This window comes from Castor canadensis, chromosome 12 (assembly GCF_047511655.1).
Source record: "Castor canadensis chromosome 12, mCasCan1.hap1v2, whole genome shotgun sequence".
Lineage (NCBI taxonomy): Eukaryota > Metazoa > Chordata > Mammalia > Rodentia > Castoridae > Castor > Castor canadensis.
This window is the reverse complement of record NC_133397.1, coordinates 12,709,441-12,736,430: the sequence shown is the minus strand read 5'-3', so window position 1 is coordinate 12,736,430 and position 26,990 is coordinate 12,709,441. Positions and strand designations below refer to the sequence as shown.

At 36.5% G+C, this 26,990-nt stretch overlaps 1 protein-coding gene across 2 annotated transcripts in view; it reads left to right on the top strand.

Moving 5' to 3' along the window:
• Nbas (NBAS subunit of NRZ tethering complex) overlaps positions 1–26,990 on the top strand; it is a 361,792-nt gene that overhangs the window by 169,608 nt on the left and 165,194 nt on the right. For both annotated transcript variants that reach the window (XM_020168280.2, XM_074049201.1), the window contains exons 27-32: positions 757–819; positions 2,823–2,945; positions 12,296–12,398; positions 17,652–17,881; positions 21,075–21,187; positions 26,057–26,170. In XM_020168280.2, the coding sequence (XP_020023869.2) occupies positions 757–819; positions 2,823–2,945; positions 12,296–12,398; positions 17,652–17,881; positions 21,075–21,187; positions 26,057–26,170 (746 nt within the window). The remainder of the gene's footprint in view (positions 1–756; positions 820–2,822; positions 2,946–12,295; positions 12,399–17,651; positions 17,882–21,074; positions 21,188–26,056; positions 26,171–26,990) is intronic.

The following is a 26,990-nucleotide window of genomic DNA, read 5'->3' as shown; positions in this document are numbered from 1 at the left end:
ATATTCCACCATGGAGGGTGAAGGAGGCTTCTAGCAGTTGCCAGGCTTTTCTGCAAGATCCCTGTGCTCACTTGCACGGATGATGTGCTGTGCTTTCTCTGCTCTAGCAGGCACATTCATATTTACGATCTCTGTTCTGGTCCCCCTCCCACTGGTTTCCTCAGAATGGGTTTGCTTTCATCTTCCCTACCCGCTAAGGATGATCTCTCTGATGGGCATACATCTCCCTTATTTGTTACTGCTGAAGTGGACGTGATGTGTTTGTGGCAGAGAGAATAGTTATGTGGAGACGTTCTTAGGAGTACGTAGAATCCTCATGGACACTTCCAGGGATGGAGTCAGTCCTAGGAGAATGCAAGCATGCAGGCAATGTTTCTTAATAAAAATTTTATTAATTAAAAGAACAATGATAAATAGTGGTTTTACTCTTTACTTCCTCTTAAAAAAAAAGACAATTGATTTATAATTCCTTTTTGCGTTGAAGCAGAACAAAACCAAAAGTACCTTAGAAAATAGTTGCTTATATCTGGCTAATCTGTTATAAGGAATGGTGTTTTACTGTAGAATTTTTAATCTTATTTTATTGAGTAATGAAAAACATTGAGTGAATCCAGGAGATAACCCTAAAATTATACCCAGTCAGTGTAATATTGTTATATATTAAGTATTAGAAAAACACCCCCCCACTTAGTTGAGTTTTATATTTTATTAAAAAGTTACTATCAAAACTTAATTTTTATTCTTTTAATTTTGTAGTCATAAGACAGAGGAAACCACAACTCTTCATGACCTGGTAGACCAGCTGGAACAAATTCTCAGGTGAGAAAAATGGCCATCTTTTGGTTCAATGCTGATTAAGGGGGTCAGTCCAAGAAATGTTACCTTAAGCCTGACTGTTAGTTATTATTTCCATTTCAATCACACATTTTCCTTGACTCTCTTCTGAGTGAATTTTCTCAGTGAGGAATATACTGCTTCCTTGTTATAGCAGGATGGTAGAAAAATAACAACTTGGGTTTTGAAGACTTGGTAAGCTGTTCTCCAAATCCAGACATTAGCAGATGGGTGATCTTTGAACTTAGGGTTTCCTTATCTATAACATCTAACTCATCAGATGTTGGAATTAATATTAGATTAAACAATTAAAGTATTACACTTAATAGGTGCACAGAAATGTTAATTTCTGTAGCCATTTTCACATCTATCAGCAAACAATGTCTGTTTTACTGCAGACTTTTGGGCACAACACATTTGAATGACTGGATAATGTCAAACTGTGCTGGAGCCTTCATGTAACTGTAGCGATATTCTTTACTGCTATAGTAAAACATTGAGCTCTACATCTCTTTGAGGTTGATATATATCTAACTGATATTGTTTACTAGTATTTGTTTATACGTATATATAAATATGTGATGTTAAACATTGTGTTACAAGCAAAAATTTAAGATTATAAACTTTGTTTAATATGTAATTATAGAACTTATAGATAATAACATCACTTTGGTAATGGTTGTGTGTATTGTAAAATATAATAATTTAAATTTCAGTAATTTATAATTTTCTTCAATCAAATTAGAGATTTTACTGTAAAAGTACTTGAAGTTGTATATAAGAAACATAATGACTTTATGCATCATAATATGTGTTTAATGAAGAATTAATTGATAGGTTTCTTTAAGACCTTTATTATTAGCCTGATTCTTGTTATTTTATGTTTTGGAAGGTACACAGTTGTATTTCTTAAAATGTATGAAATCAAGCTTTTTCTAATACAGCTTGTCCCTTTTTCCCCCAGCCTCACTGAAAAGTTCAGTATAGTTTGAGTAAATCTTAGTGAGTTGGGTCATTACAGAGTCATTCCTTACAAATCTATAGTTGCCTCTGTTTCCGAGTGAAACCAAGAGAAGATAACTCAGTGAGATACAGTGAAATAGGTATAATTTATTTCATGTGTTTTTGGATGGGAGCAGGGTAGTCCTGATTGTCACATTATACCGTCCTTACTGCAGGGAAACAACACCGTGTTGGTCACTGAATGATGCTCAGATGCTTCTGCCTTTCATAGTTAAGCATGATTCACTGGCCTTTTAAAATAAGAACTTTTCTTGTTCACCTCTTAGCTACAAGTAGTTGATAAGAATTTTAGTGTACATAATGTGAAGTGACCTGACCAATGAATCCTGTCCTTATGAAGACTTACTGAACTCAATGTAGCCACTCTGTACAAGTCTGGTAGTAGTAAATTCATAAATGGTGAGGTCAGTGAGACATATCAGCATATAAATGATTATGAAATGCCATATCTCAAGAAGTTCACTTGATACTAGGAGTTTATGACAGTTCTTCTACTTTTATAAGATTGATACTTAAGGGACATTAAGCTTGATGATCATAACTGTGCTCCTCCAACTCTAAAATTCTTTATTGCTTTTCTAGGAGCTTTCCCTATGCATTCAATATGATTTCTGAGAGTTAAAACTGGGTATTAAGCTTATACATTTGGCTTATTTTATTGACTTGGTGTTTTTATTTTTTTTAGGGTAGAGGGAAATTGCAAAGAAGCTATTGAGATAATGATGGCACCCTTTAAAAAATTATGCTACTTAGTTCAGGTGCACTCTTAGTCAGTGCAGTGAAATGAAATTCAATATGTAATTAGAAGCTTGGGTTTTGGTGAGAATTAACATAATATGTAATGTTGCATCATACTATTTGATTTTTTTAAAAATACTAAATATTTAAGTGTTATTTATATGCTTGAGATTTTTAGACTTTTTGTTTGGCAACAAGATGTTAAATAATTCTTCTTTCACTTACAGTGTGTCAGAACTTCTGGAAAAACATGGACTTGCAAAACCAATTTCGTTTGTTAAAGACACTCAGTCTAGCTCAGAAGAGGCACGCAAGCTGATGGTTAGACTGACCAGGCACACTGCTCGAAAGTAAGTGATAAAATTAATTGATGCTTGTATGTCCTTTTTCTTGTATTGCTCCTCTTTTTGGACATGTTTAATGAGCTGTAATTAACCAATAGTGAACTGCACATATTAAATACATAATTTCATATGTGTTGGTACATGTGTATACTCATGAAAACCATCATTACTGATGGCCATATCCATGACCTTTAAAGATTGTTTCTTGCTTCTTTTAGTCCCTTCCTTGCTTTTCCTAATCAAGTCCTCAGCCACTCACCAGGTTACCATTGATTTATTTTCTAACTCTTTATATATGACTTTACATTTCTTAGAATTTTGGGTAAATGAATCCTACAGTATTTTGTTATTATTTGGCTTCTTTTACTTGACAAAATTGTTTTGTGATTCATCCATTTTGTATCCTGGATCACTAATTTATTCCATTTTACTTGGTGAGTAGTAGTCCACTTTGGATTTATAGTCCTTTATCCACTCACCTGTTAGCAGACATTTGGCTTGTTTTGAGTTTTGGCATTTACAAATATAGCTGCTATGAATATTTATGTATAACTTTTTTATGAGAGTTTCTTTTATGTTCATTAGATGTATGCCGTACAACAGTTTTCTGCCATTTGTGTCTGTTTTCATTCTTTTATTTGTATCTTGAAAAGCATGCTTTTAAAAAAAATTAATTTTTTCTTTTTTGATTGTGCTTTTATTGTCATATCTAAGATATATTTGCCACAAATCATTTTATTTTTGCCTTTTCATCAGTTTTTAGTTTTATATTTATAACTAGGTTTGTGATCCATTTTGAGAATTTACTTTTGTTTATTGTTCAAAGGGTAGGTCAATCATTTTCATATCTAGCTATTCCCATACCATTTGTTGAAAACACTAAGCTTTCTCTACTGAATTGCCCTGACAACTTTGTTGTAGACCAGTTGTTCATATATGTGAGGCCTGCTCTTTTTGTCTGTTTTCCAGTAGCACACTGCATTGCCTGTCATAGATCTCTGATAAGTCTCAAAGTTAGGAAAAACTACTTTCCCAGCTTGGTTTTCCTTTTCAGATTTGTTTTGTTTTTTTTCTAGGGCCTTTGCATTGCTGTATTAATTTTAGAATTAGCTTGTCTCATATTGTCATTTTAAAAATATTTATTTATTTATTTGTTTGTTTTGGAGACAAGGTTCCCAGGCTGTCTTTCAACTTGCTAGGTAGCCCACCTGGCATTGACTCGCTCTCTCCCTACTTCCTCCAAAGAGCTGAGATTACAGATGTGAAGATGTCAGTTCTTCCCAGGTTGATCTGTTCCTTTCCTGCATTCCCAGATATTAAATTAGAAACTATATAAGTATAGCATCTTCATTCAGTTCCAACATGATGTATGATACAGAGATGATAACTCAGATAATGTGTTATTTTGCTCAAAAAGATTTGGTGCAATATGATATTAATTTTTTATTCCTGTGTCTTAAAATAATAATTGTCAGTTACTCAGTGTTTTCAAATAAGTGAGAGAATGAGTGTGTGAAAAAATGGTAATGGTAAATTAAAAAACTAGAACATTGTGCTTATGTTGATTTTGTCTCTTTCGACATATTTAAAATGGAATGTTTATTCTAGTGGAGTTAGAAATTTTGCTGAATTTCATTTAGAATGATTTTATAAGAGAAACAGTAAAACTGAATTCATTAGTTAATGTTCACATTTTGTAATCCTGCATTTATGAGGTTTTTGGTTTATATTATGAATTTTAAAAAAATTCATATTTCTTAATTTTGCATTTATTTATGAATTTTTATTCCCATTATTGTAGGTATATTTTGTTATGAATTTTAACACAGTATTGGTTGATATCGGGTTTATAGGAAGAAGGGAGTGTAATACTTCCGGTCTGGTTGAAGGTATATGCAATTAAATTACTACGGGGCTGAGGTTGTGGTTTAGTGGTGGAAGAGTTGTGTAGCAGTCATGCAGACCTGCTTTGATCCCCAACACCGCCAAAAAAGGAAACAAAACAAAAGAGAAAACCAAAAGAAAAAACACCATAATCTACCAACAGGTTGCTACAAGTGCTACAAGAAAACTAGCAGATTATCTTTTTTTTTTAATTTTTATTTTTTTATTATTCATATGTGCATAAAATACTTGGTTCATTTCTCCCCCCTGCCCCCACCCCCTCCCTTACCACCCACTCTGCCCCCTCCCTCTCCCCCTCACCCCCTCGATACCCAGCAGAAACTATTTTGCCCTTATTTCTAATTTTGTTGAAGAGAGAGTATAACCCATAATAGGAAGGAACAAGGGTTTTTGCTGGTTGAGATAAGGATAGCTATACAGGGCATTGACTCACATTGATTTCCTGTGCGTGGGTGTTACCTTCTAGGTTAATTCTTCTTGACCTAACCTTTTCTCTAGTTCCTGGTCCCCTTCTCCTATTGGCCTCAGTTGCTTTAAGGTATCTGCTTTAGTTTCTCTGCGTTAAGGGCAACAAATGCTAGCTAATTTTTTAGGTGTCTTACCTATCCTCACCCCTCCCTTGTGTGCACTCGCTTTTATCTTGTGCTCAAAGTCCAATCCCCTTGTTGTGTTCGCCCTTGATCTAATGTCCCCATATGAGGGAGAACATATGATTTTTGGTCTTTTGGGTGAGGCTAACCTCACTCAGAATGATGTTCTCCAATTCCATCCATTTACCAGCGAATGATAACATTTCATTCTTCTTCATGGCTGCATAAAATTCCATTGTGTATAAATACCACATTTTCTTAATCCATTCGTCAGTGGTGGGGCATCTTGGCTGTTTCCATAACTTGGCTATTGTGAATAGTGCTGCAATAAACATGGGTGTGCAGGTGCCTCTGGAGTAACCTGTGTCCCAGTCTTTTGGGTATATCCCCAAGAGTGGTATTGCTGGATGAAATGGTAGATCAATATTTAGCTTTTTAAGTAGCCTCCAAATTTTTTTCCAGAGTGGTTGTACTAGTCTACATTCCCACCAACAGTGTAAGAGGGTTCCTTTTTCCCCGCATCCTCGCCAACACCTGTTGTTGGTGGTGCTGCTAATGATGGCTATTCTAACAGGGGTGAGGTGGAAGCTTAGTGTGGTTTTAATTTGCATTTCCTTTATTGCTAGAGATGGTGAGCATTTTTTCATGTATTTTTTGGCCATTTGAATTTCTTCTTTTGAGAAAGTTCTGTTTAGTTCAATTTGCCCATTTCTTTATTGGTTCATTAGTTCTGGGAGAATTTAGTTTTTTAAGTTCCCTGTATATTCTGGTTATCAGTCCTTTGTCTGATGTGTAGCTAGCAAATATTTTCTCCCACTCTGTGGGTGTTCTCTTCAGTTTAGAGACCATTTCTTTTGATGAGCAGAAGCTTTTTAGTTTTATGAAGTCCCATTTATCTATGCTATCTCTTAGTTGCTGTGCTGCTGGAGTTCCGTTGAGAAAGTTCTTACCTATACCTACTAATTCCAGAATATTTCCTACTCTTTCCTGTATCAACTTTAGAGTTTGTGGTCTGATATTAAGATCCTTGATCCATTTTGAGTTTATCTTGGGATAGGGTGATATACATGGATCTAGTTTCAGTTTTTTGTAGACTGCTAACCAGTTTTCCCAGCAGTTTTTGTTGAAGAGGCTGTCTTTTCTCCATCGTATATTTTTAGTGCCTTTGTCAAAGACAAGTTGGTTATAGTTGTGTGGCTTCATATCTGGGTCCTCTATTCTGTTCCACTGGTCTTCATGTCTGTTTTTGTGCCAGTACCATGCTGTTTTTATTGTTATTGCTTTGTAATATAGTTTGAAGTCAGGTATCGTGATATCTCCAGCATTGTTCTTTTGACTGAGTATTGCCTTAGCTATTTGTGGCCTCTTGTGTCTTTCCATATAAATTTCACGGTAGATTTTTCAATCTCTTTAATGAATGTCGTTGGAATTTTGATGGGAATTGCATTAAACATGTAGATTACTTTTGGAAGTATAGATATTTTTGCTATGTTGATTCTACCAATCTGTGAGCATGGGAGATCTCTCCACTTTCTATAGTCTTCCTCAATCTCTTTCTTCAGAAGTGTATAGTTTTTCTTGTAGAGGTCTTTCACATCTTTTGTTAGGTTTACACATAGTTATTTGATTTTTTTTGAGGCTATTATAAATGGAATTGTTTTCATATATTCTTTTTCAATTTGTTCATTATTAGTGTATAGAAATGCTAATGATTTTTCTATGTTGATTTTATATTCTGCTACCTTGCTGTAGCTATTGATGGTATCTAGGAGCTTCTGAGTAGAGTTTTCTGGGTCTTTAAGGTATAGGATGATATCATCTGCATATAGGGATATTTTGACAGTTTCTTTACCTATTTGTATTCCTTTTATACCTTCTTCTTGCCTAATTGCTCTGGCTAGGAATTCCAGTACTATGTTCAATAGGAGTGGAGATAGTGGGCATCCTTGTCTGGTTCCTGATTTTAGAGGGAATGATTTCAGTTTTTCTCCGTTAAGTATAATGCTGGCTGTAGGTTTGTCATATATAACTTTTATAACATTGAGGTACTTTTCTTCTATTCCTAGTTTTCTTAGAGCTTTTATCTTGAAATGGTGTTGGATCTTATCAAAGGCTTTTTCTGCATCTGATGTGAATGAAGCTGGATATCAAGACCAGCAGTTGGAGTTAGGCATGTGAGTTTGACCATCAAGTGTGTATTGAAAGATTAGATTATGTATCTTTCACTTAGGGAAATTGTAAAATGTGAGGAAGGCTGGGAAAAACTGTTTTAAGCCCTAATGCTAAAAGAGAACGTTAACTGGCAGTAGGATTAAATAAACCACTTTTAGGTTGTAGAGTTACTGTTTAATCCAAGTATTAAAAAACAGAAAATCCCGCACTAATCATCGTGTATTCCCTTTTACCTTTTAAGAGCTAACTCTACATCTTCTAAGAGACCTTATTTGACTCCTCTAGGTAGAATTGAATTCTTTTTCTGGGAATTCCCTAGCATTTTGTATTTTTTTCTCATCTCTATCCCTCTCTTGTAACACTGTGCTGTGTTTGTGAACATATGTACCTCAATCATAATTCTAGATCATAATTTCTCATTGTACACATGTTATAGCCTCAAATCAGAGCTCAAGTGTTATTGGCCCTAATAATTATTAAATGAATGGTTTTGAAAATTTTGATAAGTTACATCATAAAATATATTTACAAATGTGTGGTCAGTACCTCTGAGCTCATGCTGCCTGCTTTATTACCTACTCTTTGATGAGAAAGCCTTTCTGGTACTGGAAGACCACCTATCATCCTCCTTACATACTTTTGAAGTCCCTGAAGTTAATGTCTACTCCTGCTGATCCATTTCCTGTGAATATTTGTGAGAAAGGATATGGCCTGTTTTCAAAATTGTCTGCTTGACATGAATTGTAATTATTTTCTGTATGTTACCATGTCTTGGTTGTCAGTATCTTTAAGTCATCTTATCAACTCTGTCATCAATCAGTTTTTACCATCGTGAACACAGTCAACACCCTTTCTCCCTGGATGATAGATCCATCTTCATTCCAAAGCTGCAGCTGGTGCTGCATTTGTGTTGAGGAATCTCTGTTAATTTGCAAGCCTCTTGTTTAGTTTCTTCAATTTCTATCCTTGACTCTTATTTACTGAATGTTGTCTGAAAAAGGCCATTATAAATAATGTGTTATAATTTATTTTAATTAGAACCTCTACTTAGAGCTAGCCATGTGTGAGAAAACATTAATACCATCTGTTCCAGCATTGGTGACTTCCAGAAGAACAGCTGGGCTGTGAGAACTTGAGTTCAGCTAGACAAGGCTGAGGTCTGATTTTATCGAGCTGGTGTAAGATGGACACTTGCTTCATCAGACATTGTGTTTCTGTGCCTGCCTGAAAGAGCCCTACAGTTCTTTGAACCCCACCAAAAAGAGTTCCAATACCAATGGAAATATGTTACTCATTATTCTGGAATTTTGCAAGTGTATCAGCTTGTTTTGTTCATTTGTGGGCTGAAACAAAGTGTTCTGTTATGCTTTATTGCACATGGAACAAAAGCAATTGTTCGCTTTTTGTAATAAATATTAAATTCCATATGCAAATAAAGCATATGCTTGTTAAGAACATTAAAATAAGCTGGGTATGGTGACATGTGCCTTCTGGCCCAGGTACTTGGGAGGCTGAATTCAGGAGTTTGAGACCAGCCTGGCCAACATATTAAGGTCCAGACTGGGAAAAAAAAAAAAGAAACTAGAAAAAAATTCTTAAAGACTGTATTTGTCACAGGAATTGCCTCAAATACATTCTTTTCCCATAGCAATATGTATCTACACAGTCTCTCTTCTCTGTTTTAATGCAGAGCACTTAGAAAATAATGATTTTTTTTTAAAGATAGCATTTTGCTGTGTAGTCCAGATTGCCTCAAACTCATGATATTCTATGTCAGCCTCTTGAGTACTTGATTACAGGTATGTGCCACCACTCTTGGCAACAGTAGGTTTTTTTTTTTGTAGTACTTGGGTTTAAACTCAGGGAATAGTGCTTGCTAGGTAGGTGCTCTGCCATTTGAGCCACACCCTGAAACCCTCTCCCTCCTTTTTTGCTTTACTTATTTTTCACATAGAGTCTTGCATTTTTTGACCATGTCTGACCTCAGACCACTGTCCTCCAAATCTCTGCCTCCCAAGTAGTTGGTATTAAAGACATGAACCACTGCACCTGGCAATAGTGATAATTTTTAAAGGCAATATATAAGATAAAAAAGAAAAAGATTCATAAAAAATATACATTTGGTGTTTGACAAACACAAAACAGAATCTAACCATTTTAAAAATTGAGATTCATTGTTATGTAGAACTTCCAGATGAGAAGATAAACATAAGTGATGCTTCTAAACTCATATAGTCAACTGAGATGATTTTTTAAGGGAGGCAAAGAGAATTGTGTCATGTTCTCCTTTCTTTCACATATGTAACCTAACAAAAACCACGATGTCTTTGTAACTTGAGATGCATTCATTTGCATTTGTCAAATACTTATTCCAGAAAAATTGGGGGCTTTTCATATATTGTATTTTAAATTAATCTTAAACTTATAATGTAAAACATTTATTCAAATCCATACAGGTAAGTGAACTTGTTTTTATGTCAGGACCATTGCTTTGATGCTTGTATTTGATCAGAATTAATCTCATCCATTTCTTATGTGAATGAAGTAAGTGAATTTCAGGAATAATAAATGTCTTGCTTACAATCACTCAACTCATCTGAGTGTGGATAAAATTGTTGGTAAAACCTTTTTCCTGCTGCAGGAGAATCTGACCATTAATTCCCTGTTCTGTCATTTTGGAAGCCAACATAACACTTCTCTTTTTTTTTAACCAACTGGATTGCCGAGGGCTCGTGGTTGATTACAGGCATGTAACGCCACTCTCGGCAACAGTAGTTTTTTTGTTCAGGCTGCTAAATTGCCTCTGGCATGGAGGAATTGTAAATGAACTAGAAATACTGAGTAGGGCATGTGTGATTTGCCTTTCTTGAATGTGGTTGCTGACATGTCCTTTGAAGGAACCTGGAAAATTGTGTCTGTGAAATTGTGAAAGATAGTGGTACTTTCAGATCATGAAGCTTCTTTCTAAGCCGGCAGCTACTATGAGGCTCTGAATTCTTGGCCCTGGGCTGCCACCGAAGAAGAAGATAACTCCAGAAGTGTTCTGTATGTTGCTTTGTGGACTGTTGTTAGTCCTCTCACTGACGGGAACAACCAATGCTACCATGCTGGCAAATGGTAGTTTCTTCTGACCAGATTGAAGCCATGACTGGCCTGTGTTTACCTTCTGTGTCTGAATGTTCAGTTGAAATTTAAAAGAGACCCTGCAGCTGGGCATCATGGTTCATGTCTGTAATCACTCTAGAGCCTGAGATGGCAGGACTGAGAGTCTGAGGCCAGCCTGGCCTACATAGTGCCAGATTGTCTCAAAGAACACCAAAACCAATGACAAAAAGAAAAAGGGAGTACAGAGTGATGAAGGTGGAATTTGAAAGGCACCTCTCTTTTTCTCTAATACCATAGCTGTTTTATCTAAACTGCAGCTCATTTTGCTATAGAAACTCATGACTTGTTTTACCTTCGTCTTTTTTTTTTTGATCTGAATTTTTCCCCCATTTTTATTAGTTGTTATTTGTTATACAAGGGGAATTCATTGTGACAATTCCAAATAGCTTTACATTGTACATTGATTGCATCACTCCCACCACCTCCCCCAACCCCCTTACCACCCCACTTAAAACAATTGTAAGAGGTTTCTTCATTCTATTTCAGTCCATCACTGATGTTCCCTAACCTTAATCTCCTTTGTTAGCCTCCCCCTCCTACAACTACCTCCCCCACGGTATCTATTTTATAGTCCTGTCTTTCATTATCAGATCCAAAATCAATGTTCAAAGGTGCTTTTTGATGTGTCCCCACTGTGAGGTTGGTCAGTTCAACCTCTTCCATTACTCTCCCTTATTCCTTCCCTCCCATCCCCATTATTCAACAGCTTTCAATACACATTGTATCTTCTACCTGCACAGACATAATGTATTTCAATATTGTTGATTCTCTTATCACTCTCTTTTCCCTTCCCTCCTCCCCCTGAGTTCCATAGAGTAGCTCCAGTGTTACAAATATGCTCTGTCTATAAGTTTACATATGATCATGTTTGTTTTTGTGTTTATCTTTACCTTTTGGATCTGTCTTCCACATATGAGAGAAACCATGCAGCTTTTGTCTCTCTGAACCTTGCCTACTTTACTTAACATCATGTTCTTCAAAATATCCATTTATCTTTAAACCACGTGGTATCATTCTTCCTTCGGGCTGAGTAAAACTCCATTATATATATTATTTTATATATATATATATGTGTGTGTGTGTGTGTGTGTGTGTGTGTATATATATATATATATATATATATATATCACATTTCTTGATCCACTTATCAGTTGTGGGGCATCTGTGTTATTTACATAGCTTGGTTATTGTGAACAGTGCTGCAATAAACATTGGTGTGCAAGTGTCTTTATTGTATCCTGACTTACATTCCATTGTTACTTTTGTCTTTTAATGTTTAATTCCAGTTTTGTGTCTAAGTTCATATGACAGAAGCTTGTATGGTAGTAGCTGTAACATTTCATGCAGAGCTGCCCAACTTTTCCCTCTATCTTTAATCCAGATTTTTCCTAAGAGATATCCCTATGATCATACCTACAAATGTGGTCTGTAGAGTGATGTTCTAGGTTTGTTTGTTTTGCACTTTTTGGTAAATGGAAGAGATATTTAATAAATTATTTTCCTTTTCTTCTCCCCTTCCCCCAGGCAGCCTTTTGTCAGTGAGTCTCATTGGAGGATATTGCTACAAGACATGTTAACCATGCAGCAGAATGTATACACGTGTCTAGATTCTGATGCCTGCTATGAGGTAATACAGGTGTAAATGTTTCTTTTTTTCATTTAGAGATTTTGATTGCTATACTTCATTGGTCTCAAAAGAGATGACCAGATATTGTACTACAGGTGATACTCTTAGGGAATGCAGCCCATAAGTAACCAGTGCTTTGTACTTTAAGTGTTTTCATACTTGCTCTCCATCTTCAGTCTTTATTGGAACACCATCTTGGCTAATCCTTAGAAAATTCAGAATCATGCATCACTCCTCTGACTTCTATAGTTTTGGTGGTCACCAAAGCATACTTAATGGTTGGGGTGTAACTTAGTGTTAGGGTGCATGTCTACCTTGTGCAAGGCCCTGAGTCCAGTCCCCAGCACATGAACAAACAAAAAACAAAATTTATTTAATATACCTGAGAAAAAGTCTTCCAAATCTGCCTATTTGCCTTATCTCTCCTAAATTGTGGCAGTCCTTCTGCCCTTTTCTCTGTGTTCATATCTCTTTCTGCTTTATATTCATTCAGCATATTCTGCTAAAACAAAACTTATCATGATGCTCCCTTTCTTAGCATTCATTGCTGGTTCCATATCAGCCAGCTAGTACTTGTACTTGCTGCATAGAAACCCACAGCAGCTCATCTTGTCCCTGTCTATTCCTACCTCCACCTTGTACTTTATATTTCAGTAGCTCCATCAAAGCTGACATAAATCCATCCACCCACCATGCTGTGTCCTGTTTCTGAGACCTTGTGTACTTCATTCCCTTCACTTGGAATAAATTCGTGATACATTTTCAGTACTCATCTCAGTGTTTATGTTCCCTAGGCTACTTTCCTTTCTCTCTTCATATGAGTTGCCTTACCATAGCCTTTCTTTAAAATGCAATTATTTGTTGACATGCATGTTCCTTCAGGTTGTTCATGAATTACTAGGTAGTACTTATCCAATCATGTCTAGTCTCATATCCTGTGGTGCATATTAATTTTTGGGATATCAAGGATGCTTAAGAAATGGTTGTCACTGGGGGTATAATCCAAGGGGACTTATTCATTATTTTGAGAGGTATGTGTATTATCAATAAATTGCTTATGATTTGTATGGGAAAATGATCCAGTTAACTAATTTTTAGTGGAATGTAGTCTAGAGGTTTCTTACTTGAATATTCTTATTAAATAAGCCAGGCACAAAATGATATAGGGATTTCTTGTGTTGCTTTGCTCTACTGTCACAAAGAAAAAACCATTGATGGAATAAGACTTGTAAAAACAGGTCTTTGTTTTGTGAAACTGTTTAGTTCTTAAGTTCAAGATAATTTGAACAAAAGAACACCAATAAGAGCTATTGAGAAATGAGTGGTTTCATAGTTGAATTTCTGTTTTTAAATGTTTGAATGACTATAGTGCTCACATTGACGAGTAAAATCTCAGGCCATAGATAGCTGCCTGTAACTTCCTTTCTTATATCTGAAGCAAACCTCGAAATCAACTTCAGGAAAAAGTAAACTGTGCGTACCTAGACTCTAAAACCTAGCTGTCATTTGTGCTTTAAGTGGCATTCTTTCTTGGGAGTACTATTATTTTGGTAATTTCCTGTTTCTGACTATGATGCTGATTCCAAATGAAAAACTGACAATAAGTATACTACACTTGAACTAGACCCTGTGTGTAGTGATTGTTCATTACAAGTTAGCACATTGCATTAAAATATCCTAGTGTCTTTTCATTGATGCTGATGTTTTGATTATGTCCACTAGTTCCTCTCTGTTGAGAAAATATTTGGAAGCAGTATAAGCTTTGAAGAGCTTCTTGAACACAATAATACAGATTTGGCAAAGTTAAAGTTTTAAACATTTTTTGTATATTTAGACTATGTTATTTTGTCTTGCTAACTTTAGATAACTCTGTTTTGCTATCCTTGGAAAACAGTTTGAAAGTTCAATGTCATAAAAGTGTAAAAGACTTATATTGAGCCTTCAGAACAGAAATCCATGTTGTTCAATTTAGCAAGACCTTTTGATTTTTAGGATGAGCAAGTTGTATTTTTCAGTATTGGCCTTGACTCTTTATGGCTTGCCTGAACAAACCAAAGAGATATAAAGAAACTGTTACCTGTAAGTCATTTAGGTTAGGATTGGAGTAAGCCATTTCCATCTACCAGATATTAATGAGTAGAGCTGAGCATTGATAATTTGGTTTCTGTCACAGTACCTATTTTATAGCATCTCTGTGTTAGAGATTAGTGATTTTATCCTTATCACACATCTCAATAAATCTTGTATAAGATAACTGCCCCATCTTATATGTTGCTCTCAGCATGTTTGTTTAATTTTTGAGACAGGGTCTTCCTGTGCCATCCAGGCTGCCATTGAACTTGTGATCCTACTGCATCAGCCTCTGTAGTGCTAGGATTACAGGTATGGCTTCCATACCTGGCTAATATCCTGTTTTTAATGAAAATGAACTTTAAATACTTGACTCAAGTACTCATTGTAGTCTTGGAGCCAGTGGCTCAAGCCTGTAATCCTCACTACTTGGGAGGCTGAAATCAGGGGGATCACAATTTGAGGCCAGCCTAGGCAAATAATTCTCAAAACTTCATCTCCAAAGTAAACAGCAAAAAAAAGAGTAGTTATTGTCATAACCTTAAAGTGGTATGCTTTATTTTGAATTATTCAGTGAAATTGTTCTTTCATCTTCCCAAAAGATGAATTAAATATTTTTAGCATAGATTGTACAAAAGGGTTTCATTTTGATATTTCTGTACTTATATGTGTTACTTTTTCTTATTCACCCAACCCCCTGAGACAATGGGTTTCATTATTCTCTTTCCATACATATATATGAAGCATATCAACCATATTCACTCACCCCTTTACCCTCTCTTTTTACCTTCCCTACTCCCATTAGTACTCCCTATTTTATACTTGTACCATTTTTTTTAGGTCTAGATTTCATATATGACAGAACATCTTTCTGTCTGTTTTATTTCACTTAGCCTGATGATCTTCAGTTTCATCCATTTTCCTTCAAACATTTCATTCTGTTTAGGTGAATGATACTCCATTGTGTATATACACCACATATTCTTTTTTATTGGGAGATGGTGGGAATGGGGTTTGAACTCAGGGCTTTGTGCTTGTAAAGCAGACATTCTACCGCTTCAGTCACAACTCCAATCCAATTTGCTCTGGCTATTTTGGAGATGGGGTCTTGTGAACTATTTGCCTATGCTGGCTTTGAACTGCGATTCTCCCAATCTCAGCCTCTCAAGTAGCTAGGATTACAGGCATAAGCCACTGGTGCTCTGCTATACCACATTTTCTCTATCCATTCATGGGTTGATGTACACTTTAGCTAATTCCATAGCTTGGCTATTGTGAATAGTGCTGCTGTAAACATGGGTGTTTCAACATATGTCTAGAAGTAGTATAGCAGGTATTTCTGTTGTATCTTTATCATTTTATCTATCATTGTTTGCATTTTCTTATACATCTACCTTATCTTCAAGCCCTGACATTCTGTCTTTAATTTGTTCCAGTCTACTTGAGTGACATCCCACTAAGTTTTTTCTTTGACCAATTGAGCTTTTCATTTCCTAAATTTTGATTCATTTTTTCCTCAGGATTTCTATATTTATTGAATTCTTTCTTGCCTTGAATTGTCTTCTTTACTTCAATTGTTTACTTGAGTTTTCTTCGCATTCATTCAGGCATTTATTTGTGCCCACTTTAACTTCATTGCTCATTCTTATCACTTTATCAAATTCTTTAGGATATCATCATGGCTATTGACTTTTGGACAAGTCATGTTTCCTTGTTTTTTCATATTTCTTATGTTTCTGCATTGGGATTTGTGCATCTGGGATCAAGTAATTGGTTGGAAGTTTTAGTCACCTGTAGTCTTTCAGTTGTAATATTCTCAATGTTTAAGTATGACAGTGTAGTGCCAGGGTTGAGGTGCTATTTCTCACCACTGGACCAGGAATTATGACTCAGTAGCTAAGCATTTGCCCACATGCTTAGGCCACTGGTCCTGATCCTCAGCACTGCTCAGATTGAGGAAAATTGGCTGTAGTCTCTTGTAGCATACTCAAGTTGTCTACTTCTGGGCTGCTTTCACTTTCTAAGTTTCCCTTTGTGTCCTCAGAGCCACTGGTAGCTACAAAGAGCTTTATAGCCCATATACTGGGCAGGTTCTCATTTGCACCAGAACTATCCCAGTTTGTCTTCCCTGTGGCAGCAAATGTTCAAGCCTAGCAGTGACCCCAAAATGCATCAGAGGATAAGGGGAGCAACCAGAACACTTTGTTCTCTACTGGCAGGGGAAGAACTTATGAATAAGCACTATGTCTGTTTATTCATAAGTGCTTTCAAAACCCCTCTGTTCCCAACATTTCACCTGCCTGTCAGCCAGCACATGAAACTAGCAGGCAGGACCCAGAGGCCGAATGCCACTCCAGCTATAGTATCAGTACTTGGTCTTCACCATGACCCATGGATAGTCGGACTTGCTCCTTGCCAGGAAGGACAGATCCTTTTACCACTGCCCCTTCACTGCTGGAGTGTCCCACTGCTTGCACTTCACTGAGATTCAAGGCAGACCTTCTTGCTCTTCATGCTTGTCCCTTGTTTTCTAGCCCCCAAAGTAGTTTATTCACAAAAGGACTCCCTCCCATGGCATTTTGCTAAAGTCTTCTGAGGCAAGGACAGTGATAGAATGTCTTCACTAAGATAGCCTTTCACACGGAAGCAGTCACTGTTAGACCAAAATCCCTGCACTGCCCTGGGTTGAAGGCTTGCAGGAGGCATGGACTCATAGACTTGCCAGTGCCATCTGACTTATCTTGTAATTATGTCTTCAGCTTCCCCTTCCCCCTCCGGTGAGCCAAGGAAAGGGCTTGAGGACTGTTTTCTGCTTTTCTCTGTTGCCTCTTTTCCTTTGAGCTTTTCTGCTGCCCTGCCACCTCTTTCATTATTCCCAGTGCTCTTCCCCTCTTTTTGTCTTCAGAATAGTCTTTGTTACCTGATTTTTCTCATTCACAGAGTCAAGATAGAGGATGTTTCTAGGTCACCCTCTTGTCCTATCTTGTGAAAGGGTGTCTGAATGTTTTTACTGAGGTGAAATTCATATATAAACTTAGCCATTTTAAAGTATATAATATAACTGTATAGTATATTCAAATTGTTACGCAGCCACTAGCTCTAGGGTCAATGTATTTCTATTTCACTTGGATTTCAGAGCTGAGTTTTCTTCTATCACTAATTCCACCTTTTTCTTTTTCCCAGATATTTACAGAAAGCCTTCTATGCTCCAGTCGTCTTGAAAATATCCAGCTGGCGGGGCAGATGATGCACTGCAGTGCTTCTTCAATAAATCCTCCAGCCAGTGCAGCCAATAAAGGAAAACAACAGTACAGGGTCAGTTACAAAAAAAGTATTGACTTGGTGCTGGCTGCCAGTAGAGAGTACTTCAACTCTTCCACCAACCTCACTGACAGCTGCATGGACCTGGCCAGGTGGGATAATGTTCTTCCGTTAGACGGAGGAGATGATTCAGAATGCGCAAGTGTCATTGTTAATATAGTCTTACAAAACCCACAGATTATTTGAAGTACAGACTTACTATACTGTATGGGGTATAGTTGTTTGTTGTTTGAATATAGAGAGAAAAGTAATGACTTAAGAATATCCTTTAACTTCTTCCTGACCCCTTTCCACCAGCATTCTTTTTGATAAGTCATTTTTACTGGTTATCTGGAAGTGTGCCTTTCCCTTTTGTTGGAAGACATTCTGTAAAAAATTAAAAATTCTGTAATTTCATCATGTGTAGGTGGTGTCTGTTTCCTTTACACAGCATTTCCTCTGTTTAGAAACAAGGGACCTGATTAGATGATAAAGCTACAGTGTCCCTTCCAGATAGTAATTTGTGGTTTACAAATTCAGCTCCTTTCTTGCCTTATTGTATTAGGCCACTCCTCTTATGTAGCATGAGAAAGAACATATACTAAAGAGTGAATTTTTGTAGTTCTTCAAAATCACACTGAATCTTTTCTAGAACAATTTACTCATCATTTGAAAATATATATCACTTCTGTACTAATGAATCTTCACAGCTTCAGGGAAGACTTAGTCCATTTTTATGATTATGATAGCACACCTTAGGTACTTATAAAGAGAGAAGCTTATTTACCTTATAGTTTTGAAGGCTTATAGTCCAGACAGCACAGCTCTGGCTCTGCTTGAGGGTCCCTTTGACTTTCTCACCTTGTGTCAGAAGGTATTACAAAAACAGACACACAAGGATAGGATGGTAACACAGGAAGCCAGAGTGAGGGGGAGTAGGCAGTTTTATGACTTCTCACTAGGCCCCTTCTCTTAAAGGTTCTACTACTTCTCAATACCAAAGTACTAGGGACCAAGCTTGGACCCAATCTTGCAACACAGGAATCCTTGAGGGATGCATTTAAACCATATTCAAGTTACAGTGATGCTCTTCCTTGTTTCACATTGCAGAATCTGAAAAGTGGCTAAGTTGTATTTTGCCTTCTCTCCCCTGCTATCTGACCAATGTCCTTTTACTACTACTTATTTTCCAAGGTTTTTTTTGTTGTTATTGTTTTGTTTTTTTGTGATGTCTAGTCCCTCTAATGTATATTTCTCCATCAAGCCACGTGATAGAAGTCTGAGTCTGTTTTTCTTTGGGATCTCTTTTGAAGACCCTGTTCTAATTTTCCTTGCTCAGAGCTGAGCTAGTCCCCATTCTTTTCTAGAAACAATTTTTTTCTTTATTTTATATCTTCAGGGTTATTAACAATTTTTCTGAGGACTTGAATTTCTAAATAAGCCTGGGACCTCTTTAGTATAAGATGACTGTAATTTTTGGCAAATTAATTATTTGCTAATTGGTATATTTTCTTTTCATTTTAAAGCAACCTGGTAGTGAAACTCTGTAATAATATGTCTTTGGGCATCTGTGAATCTATCTGTAGGATAAATTTCTAGGACTGGAGTTGCTAGGTTCAGAGGCGAGGTGCTTTTAAAATTTTGATAGAATCCACAAGGTTATGGACTTTTTATGCTTGAGTCAAAGGTATATGTGAGTGCTCAACTGACTAAAATCCTACAAATTTTCAAGAACTTGGTAGGCTTTTATCTATCCCTGAGTCATATCAATGCCATACTGGTGCCTAGATACCTTCATCTGGTGATCTATGATTTCAGCGTTCATTAGCCCTTGGGACCTGATCTCTACCTAGTCTCATGACCCAATAAGAAAATAAAGTTGTTCCTTAAATAAAACTTTTATTAAGGGTACTTTCTCTGAATTAAAAAAAATGTTTAAATTACTTGATAGGGCTGGGCATGGTATTTTATACTGTAGTCTCAGCTACTCTCTGGAGACTGAGAAAGGAGGCTCACTGAGCCCAGGAGTTCTTCTTTCATTTTATTTGATCATTTTTACATTTACGCACATGTGCATACATTGTTTGGGCCGCCTCTCTCCCCCTCCACCCCCCACTTCCAGGCAGAACCTCTTCTGCCCTCTTGTTCTCCGATTTTGTGGAAGAGAAAGCATAAGAGATAATAAGAAAGGCATAGCATTTTTGTTAGTTTGAGATAAAGATAGCCAAAGAGAGAGACTCCTGGCATTGCTTCCATGCATATGTGTATTACAACCCATATTGGTTCATCTCTACCCGACCTCTTCACTACTTCCTGGTCCCCTTCCCTTGGTGGCCTCTGCCAGTTTAAGATTACTTTATTCGCTCTTCTACAGGGAGCACATCAACCACATTCAAGTTTTAGGTTTCCTTCCCTTTCCATGTTCCTCCTGTGCGTGTTCTCCCCTTAGTGTGTGACCCATGTCCAATAATATTACTGCATTTGTTTTAGGTCTATAATCCATATGTGAGAGAGAACATGTGATTTTTGACTTTCTGAACCTGGTTAACTTTGCTTAAGTTGATATTCTCTGGTTCCATCCATTTACTTGCGAATGACAAAATTTCATTCTTTGTGGCTGAATAATATTCCATTGTGTATAAATACCACATTTTCTTAATCTATTCGTCAGTAGTGGGGCATCTTGGTTGTTTCCATAGCTTGATCCCAGGAGTTCTTGACCAGCCTGGGATCTTGTCGCAAAACAAAGCAAAACAAAATACTGCATAGGTCTCACACATTCTTAGATTTTCACATCATTTTCTGTTGGTAGTTTATCTCAGTACTGTATTGCTAACCAATTCCTTCTTTTCTTTTTTTAAACAGAAAATTGTTCCTTGTGCAGATTTTTTATATCATTTCTTGTGTAATACCAAATTAAGACTGTTTTCTCTAGAAGGGAAGTTGGAAATTACCTGATTGTCATCTTTAAAAAATCCTTTCTGATCTGATCATTACCATTTTAGGCATCAATAAAAAGAACACTAAAAAGAGTTATGATGCTTTGAACCCTGATACCATTACTTACTATCCGTGTGATGATGTTCAGGCCGCTTTACCTCTCTGGACTTCAGTTTTGTCCTCTTTACTTCAACAAGCAGCTGTTGACATTTGCCTACCTCATAGGCTTGCTATGAGGATTAAGAAGACTGAGAATGTGGTATCTTTTTGATAAATATCTGTTGGCTCCCATATTCAATATGCAAAGGTAACTTGGCTGGATGTTTGTTGCTTTTTTTTTTTTTTAAATTGTCTAATTTCTTATAGGTGTTGCTTACAGCTGATAACAGATAGACCCACTGCCATTCAAGAGGAGCTGGACCTTATCCAGGCTCTCGGATGTCTTGAAGAATTTGGGGTAAAGATCCTGCCTTTGCAAGGTGTGTATTCTGCTAGTGTTACACTGTTATTAGCTTACTTCGTCCTAATTTACTAGTATTATTTTTTAATTCTTGGAACTAAAGATTAATTAGCAATAAATCTCTAACTCTTGTATTTATTTTTCAAGTAGAAACTCAAATGAAAAAATAAATTTATTTTTTAAAGTTCACACTTATATCCTTTGAGAGAATAATTCTGTAGCCGAGCGGTGAGGCCACTGGATGAAAACAGAAATAGATATTGCAGATTATGGAGGGAAGCTTCAGATTTATGTCAGTTTTGACATACAGTTTATTTCTGAATTTTGTTTCATTTCATAGATTTATAACTTTTTATGGTTACCTCAGAATATTCTTTAAGTCAATTCTTTTTTTTTTTTTTAACAGAAGTAATAATAGCAAATTCTTTTAGAGTTTAATTACCAGTGATACTTTTGCCTAAATGTAAAATGCATTTAGGTGCTATCTACATGGGCATCCTGTCACATAGTCACTGTCCCAGTTGTGAGGACAGGACACATCTCACAATGTTCTGACCTTACCCAACAAGTAGATTTTTCAGTCTCTCCTAACCCGGGACTCTGGTGCCCTAAGCGAAGAGGGTGGTTTGACTACTGGCAGTGCGCTTGGCTGACTTCCCTGTCATCTATGATCTCTGTTCTTAACTGCTGCTGCTGTCATATAGTGATGGCCTGGTACATGGTCCTTGGTGTCTTTGTTCCTTTTAGTGTTTGAGTTGAATGAGACAACAGAGACAGTCTGTTGTGTTCACATGTGCTTATGTTGTGGATTTACTCAAAATCAGAGTTCCTCTTTCTGAAGTTTATTAGACTAGAAAGTGGTAGTGTTATTGTTACCTGGAATATCACTGTTTGGAAGTAAATTATACGTAATTATGAATATCCGATAGCATCTTAAGCATGATGATTGTTAAATAATTAAAAATTCTATTCAGTTGTACCATTAATACAATTTTTGAGCTCAAAGCTTTTTATAATGGTGAAGAGTAATGGAAGTTACTATGAAACATTTTTAGCTTATTTTAAAATGTTTTAAATCATTAACTGGTCCCTCCTCAAATATTTATTTAATTGCAGTTTTCAGTTAGGGAAGTGTCTGGAACAAAGTGTAACTTTTGCTCTGCTTTTATCTCTTATGAGGTTAAATCATTATAGCTCTGACTCTTTCTGTCATTCTTTGCTTTTGTCTCTGTCTCTGTCTCTGTCCTCTGTCTCTGTGTGTGTGTGTGTTTGTGTTGGCTACTTGTGTAGCCCAAGCTGATTGGTGCTTAAAATAGCAACCTTTTCTTGCTTCCTTCACATGCTGCTGAATTTTAAAATATTAAATCAAGCCCTGGCTTCCTATGGTGATCAATTAGCAATAAATAGTAATATTTGTGTATTAGCTGCTGAGTTTGAATATCTGCACCCAAACCTGGTCCCCAGTACTAGCTTCTGGAAAGTTTTCTGCCTGAGGAGTGTTCTTAGGAAGTCATTGTTCTAATGTGTTGATTTACAGTTACCTATCAGAATGAATGTCAGATAGTGTTCTAGATGTGGAGAAAGAATGTTGTCCTTCTTTGTTACGTTTATCCTATGGAAACAACTTGGGTTTCAATTGCTTTTGTTTTCATTAGTAATACTGGACAATGTAGCTTAATATTTAGATATTTATGTTGTAGGTGTTTCCATGCTAATCTGTTCTGTAGTTCATTTTGTTACATTGCTGTCTTTTGAAGACTTTGCCTGTACTCCAGATGTTGTTCTTTCTTATTAAATAGAGACCAGTGGTACGAAGTAAATTAGAACTAATGAGTGAATAGAAAACAGGAAGAGAAGTAGTATGTAAAGATTATTCCCTACATGTGAGTCTTCTATGAGGTTTGCATGTGTACACCAGACACTTTTTACATCTGAGACCTGTGCATGTATGTGTCATAGTTTGTTATGGTAGCTTTTTTTCTTTTTTTTTTTTTTTGAAAAAAAGAGAAAACTTGAACCTAAGTATAAAAGTTGGACTGTTTGTGGGGAGAACCAGTGCAAGGGAGCAGGGTAAAATGAGAGGGTGATAGTGGGGTGAATATCTTTGAAAGTACATGATATGTATGCGTGAAAATAAAATAGTGAAACCCATTTTTTAAAACTGCAAAAGAAATAGATTTGAGATTATGTCTGAGCTCTGTTGGGGAATGAGGTATCTTTAGTTATTAAATGTTACGTACATGTGTATTTTTTTCACGTTTGGTAACTGCATTTTGCAAAGAAATTTTATAAATCATACATCCTGTCCATGGAAAACTAATGACATGTAAGATTTGAGTTTACTTAACTGAGAAATCACATTTTGAAATATAATTATTCATATCCTAAATCCAGGAGTAAATGAAAATTGGTATTCTCATTATCTATTGATAAAATAGATAAGTAAAGAATCATTTGAAAATGGTATTTTTAGTCTGTTAGACTGCTACTCTCCTAATTTACTTACTACCCTTGAGCACTAGTAAAGTACATTGCTTAGGACAGCAAGAAGACGAGGAAATAAATTTGAATGTTCTATCGATCCATTGCTGTGAGTGGGCTTTTCCTACCTTGATTTTTAATGAGTTAGAATGAGGGATAATAGAAAGGAAATAAGCCTGCTAGAGTTACTAAAGCTAGAGCTTCTCTAAGATGAATATAAGAATTCTTCAACAAGGCCATTAAGGACCTATGAAAACCCCAGATTTTATGTATGTACACTGGTAATATACATAACAAGCCTCGCTTTGAAAATCAAATTAGATACATGTAAAAAGTACTTGTCTCATAGTTACCATATACTGTTGACTCTAGAAAGAAGACTTGTAAAATAACAGATATTGAGGAAAAAGCCCACAATTTTAAAAATTAATTTATGGAAAAGTCTGAAGAATGCTGTAGTAAAAAACTCAAACAAATCTATTCCCTGTTCACAGAGCTGTCCTCTGTGGTCAGCATCTGCACCCCTCCCTGCAACTTGACATTCTGACCACAGAGGGAAATGATTAAGGGTAGAATTCATGATGACTCTTACAGCCTTTGCTTATGAGTACATATCACTCCCACGCATACTTATTGTCTGTAGAATGGTAAAGCGGACATTTGGGATATAGGATAGTTTCAATAGATTCTTGGGAGCAGTAATATGACCTACAGAAGTTATACTCAGGTATAGCTATCAGCTCAGAGATTGTGAAGGAACTTACTGAAATCTACATTTACCTTATATTTTATAATAAAGGCCATAGCAGGGTTATTAAAGGAGCATGAACTACACCTCAAAATCATTAGGCATAAAAGACTTAATGTTTATAACTTTTTCTTAAATAGTTCAGAAAGAGTGTGTGTGAGTGTGTGTGTGTGTGTGTGTGTGTGTGTGTGTGTGTACAGAGAAGAAAAGGTAGGTGGGTATGCATGCATGAATGTATATATATATGCATGTATACAGCAAATTATTAATCACTGGTTAATCCTAGAATAGAGTGTAGAGTTCTTTGTACCACACTTGCAACTAAGTTCAAAATTAAAATATATGAATAAGGAATCCATTTAAAAGAAAAATCACTTTTTTATCTCTCCTTTTATCTAGGCCTTGTTTTCCCTCCCACCTACCTAGAAAGAAGTTGAAGACCTCAGAATAGGTATATAGGGAATACCCATGGAGTTAGGAGTAGATAAAGGTTGAAGCTGTGCACAACATTCAGGGAGTTCTGTTAAATTCAGGTCGCATCTCTTTTTTAGAGACCTTTGCCAAGGTACCCTGACCTCTGCACCTCGGTTTCTTCCCTCGAGGATAGTAATAGTGCCTTTGTTAATATTTGTAAAGCACCGCAACAGTGCCTAGAGGTAGTTCATATCCTTTCGTTGTCACTGCTGGCATAGCCGTTATTGCTGCAGTTATTGGGGCCAGTCTCCAAGGCAGCTTCTCAAAGGTGACCCTCCACTCCAAATAAAGCACCATGGATTCCGGGAATGGAACTGATAGCCTTAACCAAGTTCCTTAAGATGTTCTTTTCTTCATAGTACGAATTGGTTGGATAATGTTCCGTTTTTGTAGCAGCTAGCTTAGGTGAGGGAATTGGGCTTAGCCTTGAGAGAAAAGTTAATGAAGTTAAACAGTGTGCACTTTGAGAGAAAATGGGTATTTGGGTTGGGCACTGGTGGCTCACGCCTGTAATCCTAGTCAATTAGGAGGCAGAGATAGGAGGATTGCAGTTTGAAGTCAGCCTGGGAAATAGTTTGTGAGACTCTATCTCAAAAACACCCACTACAAGAAAGGGCTGGTGGAGTGGCTCAAGTGGTAGAACAGCTGCCTAGCACACACAGGCCCAGAGTTCAAATTCCAGCACTACAAAAAAATGGGTATTTGGGACATGAATGGGTTTTTTGTGGATGAGGTCAGAATGGAGGGACTGGTGTAGTAGGAAGGAATGAAGTTTTCAAAGACAAATACTGCCTTCTTTAAAATTTTCCCTAAGTCTTGACATGGTACTTAAAAAGGTGACACTTTTTTTATATCTTTAGAATGACAACCTACTAGCCAACATTTAGAAGTTTGTACATTATTTATTCAGAAGCAATAATAGTTTGTTTTTTAAATGCACATGTTGTTTAGTTTTCATTGACCTGGAGACTAATTTTTTGTTGTTGTTTGAGACAAACAAGGGTTTTCCTGTGTAGTCCAGGGTGGATTTGAATTTGAGTTTCTCTTGTTTCTACCTCAGCAGTGCTGGCATTACAGGCACGTGCCAGTCTGCCTGGCACAAGAGTAACAGTTTTCATTTTGTTTGGTTGACACCCTTTTGTGATGTCCCCAGTTTCAATTCCCTAACATGTCTTTCTTTTGTAGTGCGGTTGTGCTCTGATCGTATCAGCCTCATCAAGGAGTGTATTTCCCAGTCTCCCACATGCTACAAACAATCTGTGAAGCTTCTAGGCCTTGCCGAGTTGCTAAAGGTTGCAGGTAATTCTTTTGAATGCTACGCTGCAGATTGTTTCTGTGTCATTTTTGACATCTGTGTGAACAAAAGAACATCTGTTCATAGGTGCCAAAAGAGCATCTTTTGAGCAAGGATTAGTGTTTTCTAGAAATATTGTTTTATTATAAAAATGTATGTCTGTATTGAACTTCTAGGATGTCCATCATTCCTTTAAATGATGACAGGCTTATTCACAGTGCAACAAATTTGTTGTGAGATCAGGGGCAGAAGTCAGTGTAGCCATTCAAAACAAGAAAGCAAGCCAGCCTTACCAGTTCACTTTCAGTATGCATATTTGGTTTTATAATTTCAAATCGGAAAAGTGTGTTAGAAAATATTGTGCCTTTGCTATATGGTGAGATTTTCAATAGTTTATCTCATTTAATCTTCTCATAAATGTGCATAGTGATAATCATCTTCCCATTTAAAAAAGGAAATTGAGCTGGGTGCCAGTGGCTCAACCTGTAATCCTAACTACTCAGGAGGCAGAGATCAGATCATAGTTTAAGGCCAGCCCAGACGAATAGTTTGGGAGATTCAATGTCAAAAATACCCAACACAAAAAGGGCTGACAGAATGACTTAAGTGGTAGAGCACCTGCCTAGTAAGCATCAAACCCCAGTACTGTCAAAAACAAAAGGAAATTGAGGATCACAGAAGTTAAATATTTTGCTTAGCAGGGTAAAATAGTAGACTGTAGCTTTCAAGGAGTCTTTTTGGCTCTACATTTTGTCCCCCTTTAGTCACAATGTACTACCTCTTAGAGTTTTTAAATACTTTAAAAACATTTTTTACATATACTGA